Source organism: Diadema antillarum, unplaced genomic scaffold (genome assembly GCF_040938485.1).
Source record: "Diadema antillarum isolate AM-2024a unplaced genomic scaffold, OU_Dant_1.0 seq00000604_RagTag, whole genome shotgun sequence".
Lineage (NCBI taxonomy): Eukaryota > Metazoa > Echinodermata > Echinoidea > Diadematoida > Diadematidae > Diadema > Diadema antillarum.
The window spans coordinates 2221136-2227306 of NW_027271532.1; the positions used below are offsets into that span (position 1 = coordinate 2221136).

Genomic DNA, 6171 nt, shown 5'->3' on the forward strand with positions numbered 1-6171 from the left:
GCATAAATTTGCATGATTGATTTTGCAGTCTTGTTCATTAAATTTACATTATGTGTGCCAACTTTGCTGTCACATGCTCCATAACCAAGATAGGGAGTCTGCCCCCTTTAGGGTGTATGTACAGCCCCGACCCCCTTATGTAGTATTATTAAGGGTATGTGTATACTTGCTCTCTTCCTTTGAAAGCACCCCCTATTTCAGGACTGCTGAAATTACTGAACCCACCTTACGCAGGCTTCTCACAGACTTTTCCTGCTTTGAACACCCCCACCCCCCCCCCCCCTAAATCTAAATCCAAAACACTGCCCAATGCACCCAAAGGGAAGCTCAAGTAAGCTCTCCTTTCCATTCTTTGGGCCAATGTTTCTACTTTTGAGATTAACGTAATCTTTACTGTTTCTCTGAGCTTTTTATTAAAATGGGCAACAAAACAAAAATATATGATCCACATAAGATTTCACACTGTGCAGATGTATATTTCTGTCCCTGCTCTTCCAACATGAAACATGAAACAAGGTTATTATGTGTAGTAAACTGATTTATAGTAAATAGGGCTAAATAAGTTTGTAATTTCAGTGTACAATCCTGTATTTACTTAATGATTGTAAATAGATCAAATTGAAAAATGACATTAAAGAAAAAGCTATATTTTGACAGTTTTCCTGACTTAATGGAGTTTAAATGTGGAGGCCAGGGAAAATGGTTGTTCTGGATGTTACAGGTATACCCTGTTTAGATTTTGTTGACATAGGCTGTTAAACTTAATTCTTTTTCTATCTGCCTCTTTCTCCCTCCTCTCTCTCTCTCTCTCTCTCTCTCTCTCTGTATGCCTGCATCTTTTTTTGTATTATAATTGCTCTGCTAGGTGATATTATTGCGGAGGAGTGTCTCGAGGAGGTGGCCTATAGTCTGAATCTGAAGAAGACTGGCAGGTTGTGTAGAAGTCTTGGTCTCACGGAAACAGATGTTGAAAACCTGGACTATGAACATAGAGCCCTCCGAGGATCCGAAAGACTCTTCAAAATATTGGTGGATATCCGTGGGAAACAAGGCAAGCACTTCACTTATGAGAGGTTAATACGTGCCCTACATAAATGTGATCAGTCAGATTTAGCTCACAAACTTGCAAAAAAGTATAGTTTATGAAACTGGTGTGACTAATGAAGAGCAATTAGTGAACATATTTTATGCCTCTTCAATACTGAAAGGGTGCTGGAGGAACTATGACCCTGTCTACAGTGAGTGAAAGGGCCGGGCTCAGCCACTGCCGAGCCCAGCCTTCATTTCACTGTAAAGGCGCAAAAGGCCAAATGCGGTACCAAAATCGGCTGCGCATTTGGCCAAGCTCTGGAGGTAGTCTTGGCCACGGCTCGGCCCAGCCTTTTCTCACTGTAAACACAAATTGGGCCAAATGTGGTACCAAATTGCGACTGGCACACTCCCAGTAATAATTGTTTGTTTTACAAGCACAGCGCCACTACGACAAAATATTGAAAGGTTTGAGTTAATAGCCTGGGCCGAGCCCTCCACCGTAAACAGACAGAATTGCGGGGCTGAGTACTGCAATTGAGGCCGGACTCAGCCTGGGCTCAGCTCGGGCTCGGCCCATCCCTTCATTGTAAATGGGGCCTTAGTTTTCAGGTCATATGTTCACCCAATTGGCCGCCCATCTGTCTGTTTGTCTGTCTGCCTGTCTGTCCATCCATCCTGGATATCATATCACAGTTAAAGAGAAGAACTTGTGCTATACTTTCTTGATGATGAGTTGATGAGCTGACTAGACTATGTTCATTTTTTTATTTTTTATTAAGATATATTACACATATGTTTATTGTTTTTATATTATATTTGAGGGTTTTTTTCTATTCTCAGTCTTTAATTTGGGGCAATGATGCTCTGTTCAGTTTTATGTAGAGGGAGATATTGATGGCAATGAAATATGTAAGACTATGACAGCAATCAGTGACAAGAGGTTGTAGAATAACTGTAATGAGCAAGCTGTGGCGAGACATCATTTCATTTCATTTCCACAATGTGAGGATTTAATGCAAGCACGTGTTTAAGCTGTACAAGTACGATTGCATGGGTACAGCTCATTATTACATAGGTTCCTTTAATCCGTAAATGAAAAAGATTTGTTATTCAGAAGGTTCGTTATTTTGAAGGTTCGTTCATCCAAAATTTAAATAAGATCTGTTTATCCGAAGGTTCATTTATCTGAAAATGAAATAAGATGTGTTCATCTGAAAATGCAAAATGGTTCATAAAATTTTCTTTATAATGTAGCATCAGAATACTATAAATGTGGACATTTTTGTAGTGTTGAAATTTTAATGCATTTCACGCGACCACAAGCCAGTGTGAAAAGAAAATGTGAATCGTTTTGCACATCGTATGTTCAACTAATACATGTTGTGATTCCACAGAATTAAAGTACACAAAACTCATCTTGCCCAGCCACACACAAAAATGACCTCTTTGAACAGTAATGCCACAAATCTTCACATGTACTAACCCTCTTTCACTTTGGATTAACAGGCCCTCTAGAGAAAGGGATGGAATTTGTGTGTTTTGGAATAATGAACCTTTATTTCATTTCAGAGGAGGCAATAACCCTTGGAATTACAAATATCACCCCAATTACATTACAATTCATTTTCATGGAATCATAATTAAGTATGTTACCACTAGAATACTCTTGTCTTTTTCTTTTTCAATTGGTTAATGCTCTGAAGGTTATTTTCATTAATGTAATGTTTTCTATCGTAATAACTACCAGTACTACTGTATGTGAAAATCCTGGTACCACTGCATGACATATTTACATGTATCTTGGCTGCAAGAATACTGGTACTAATTTTTTATACCAAATGTACTCAACATTTTCTCCTTAAAGCAGTGATTTTTTACAGTTCAACTGTTCTTCTGATTTGCACATTTTGTCACAGAGGGAAGTACCTCAATGCTAAACCACAAAATTCACATCCAAATTCACATGACAATGGGCATACAGCTTCTTGTGAACCAAAAATTGTTTTCAGCTCCAGGGCCCTGTTTTCCCTCCCACTTTCCCTCAATGCTATACCTCAAAATTGACATGACAATAAAATCATTATAGCGTGCCCAGTGACTATGGCCATACAGCTTCTTGTATTAAGAACCAAACATTGTTTGTGAGGACTTTGAAGATTAGTCAGAACGATATGCACAGTGATTGTTTGTTTCCTTCTGTTGAGGTTCACTTTAGCTTCTTGAAAAACTCAGCAAAAGTACTATGAAATGAAATAAGAATGGCACACATATAAACTGACATTAACTTATTTTTCATTTGTCTCTAGTTACTACTACTTGGCAGTAAGCACCTTGACAATTTGCATTCCAGATTGAATATATTTTTTGCCTTATTTTTAAACAGAAAGTTACTGTAAGTACTGTTTTCCGTACCTCTGTTGATTTATCATCAATCTAGAAGTCAGTGTAAATGTATGAGAAGTAATGGTTGAGATGTTTGTGAAATATTATGTGGTACTGCCAGTACAGCAAGTGGGAAAAAACACCAAAGAACAAAAAAACGAGTATTCAGGCCAAATCCAATCACAATGTTGAGCCTTCATTTTCCAGAGTGTTCACAGAAGTGAGTAAGTGATAAAGCGTAAGGACCAGAGGTGCTCAGTTGACATGTTCCAAGTCTAGCTACACAGTTTGACATGCATTGCAGCATTGTCTAGATGCTTTTCACTGCCAAATGATTCATTCTCATTAGCTTTATGTATTCTACAGTCAATCCCATCCCAACATGGTGTGTACACAGATGCAGATTGAAAGTCTGAATGGTCCCTCAATCTTGTCAAGTATTCATGTAATTTAAGATTATAGTGTGTATTCTTCAGTTTCTTTGTCTTTCTCTGTTCTGGGACATTTGTGTGATTCCACTTCATATTGATGTACCAGTGGCATGCCTAGTCCAAAATCCTGTATGTGTGTGTAGAAATTGCTATTCCTTCCAGAAAATGGGCTTTGTTAAAATAGGATAATACTATGCATTTAGTGCCTTCTTTCTTTGTTTCATTCACAAATTTTTAATTGTAAAATTCCATTCAGGCTTGAAATGTCTTCCTTTAGTTACAGACTGTATTCAACTACGGTGAAAACTCAATATATTAATGAGATCTATGGGACCAAGGCAACTTCTTCTTTATACTGTATGAGCTGAAATTTTCGCGTACAGATATTTTCCTGAATTGCTACTTTGAGGACATTTTTGCGTGTTGTTAATTTCGCGGTTGCGAGGGTCTACAACTGTAACTGAACTTAGTTATTCACACGTTGTTATTTTCGCGGTTCAAAGGCGATTCGCGAAATTCGCGAAAATAAAACCACAGCGAAAATTTCAGCTTGTACGGTATATGATATTTTGTTATATCAAGATTCAATAAACAATACAAAACAAAAGAAATGCATTCATTGGGACTGGAGAAATTGGCTTGTTATTATATCAGATCTCTGTATATCGAGTTTCCACTGTATCACTTCCATTATATGTATTCATAAACATTGTATTCACTGTGGATTCACAGCATATTTGGGCCTTTTGTGTGATGTATTCATTGTCTGAAATGATTCATGTGCAGCGCCATATTCTGTGGCTGCTATTACTTTTATGCATATGTGTGCAGGTGGAAGTCTAACCCTATAGCACCTGAAACAACCAGGGCTGCTCCTCTTGAAAATCATTATTAAACTGCCCATGGCGGCCCTCAAATGTGCTTGTTCGGATTATGTGTGTGTGAATAGTAGGCATGTAATATTGTGAGTGTTTCTTTGCCTGGCTGAATGTGTTATCCTTATCTGGAAGTTAAAAGACTCAGGAGCATGTGGAAAGAAGGATGGCCTAATACAATTGATTTTCATTCACTGCCCACAAGGGTATGTACATTCGCAAACCATGAATAGCGCACGCCTGCTAGAATACGAATTGCACATCAGTGAAGAGTGCATTTAAGCGTATAGCATATCAGTAACAGGCAAACTCCAGTGGAGGTTCTTAATACTGTACTCACATAGAGATCAGTGATGAAGATGTACACAATTTATAACAGGGATTATGTGATTTTACAAGTTTAGCCAGCCTTCCCATTGCATACTTCTGGGTCTTTAATCTCTGAAAATTATCAATTAGTGTGAACCTATGTGAAGATGCAGAGGATGACATTGCAAACAACATGCAGTTGGTGAAGGTTAAGTTTTGAGTACAATTAAATTGAAATAGTTTTGACAAGCATGAGCTGAAAGCTGAAAATAACTGCCAGTTAGTGCCAAATGTGTTATGACAATATTGTCTAGCTGTGTTCTGCAAGAACTACTTTTGTTTTTAGGGTTGTGGAAAGTTTCCCCTAATTTATGTGGATTCTGTGATTGCAGGGAGAGGAGTAAAACAAGTCCGTGAAGGTTAGAGGATAATTGGACCATCCATTTAATAGTTTCATGAAAATATACATATCCTATGCTGAAATAGTCATCTTTAACTTTCTGAAGGAGCAAGCTCAAGTGCCATTGCGATGTCCTGAAAGAAAATTATTCATTATGTGAATCAAAATTTTGCAAATATAAACAAAATTTTATGGCCTAATTTTCTTGGAATTTTTGCTGCTGTCTTCCCATGTTTTTTTACTGAATTCAGGGAATCCACACAATGCTTGGGTTAAGTTCCACATCAACTTCACACATTTATAAAGTGTATTTCTTTGTTGACAGTGTCCAAAGTTGTATTTGATGATGTCTGTCATGTTATGTTGTTGTTTTTTACCCAACCAGAAAGAAAATAAAGGAGAAATTTCCATTTCTTTCCTGAATGTTGTCTTTCTCAGAGTTATGCAGTATGGGGTGTAATCTTGTTTTGAAATACATGTATAAGCATTTAGCCGACACAAATCTCTGTTTCTTGGTAAAAAATAAAGATATTTTTTCGTGTCAAAAGAGTGGTGCCTACAAGGAGAATACATTGTAGTACTGATAAAAACCAGTGCACTGCGCTGTGTGTGTGTCTGTGAGTTTGGAAAGGCAACCAAACATGCACCATGTAGCAGATATACAGTATACACATGTTAGCACTGAATCTTTCTCAATGAAGGTGATCAAGCAGTCTGAATTTTGTCATCTTTTTTCATTGCA

General features: G+C 37.6%; 1 protein-coding gene across 3 annotated transcripts in view; it reads left to right on the forward strand.

Annotated features, from left to right (window-relative positions):
* Positions 1 to 1738, forward strand: part of LOC139735881 (uncharacterized) — a 37232-nt gene extending 35494 nt beyond the window's left edge. For 2 of the 3 annotated variants that reach the window (XM_071646631.1, XM_071646633.1), the window contains exon 9: positions 866 to 1000. Coding sequence is in view for 1 of the 3 variants with exons in the window: in XM_071646630.1 (XP_071502731.1) it covers positions 866 to 1146 (281 nt within the window). In the remaining 2 variants the exon portion in view is untranslated. Of the gene's footprint in view, positions 1 to 865 lie in introns of all 3 variants that reach the window. The other variant, XM_071646630.1, reaches the window with a different exon arrangement.
* Positions 1739 to 6171: the final 4433 nt, after the last annotated feature.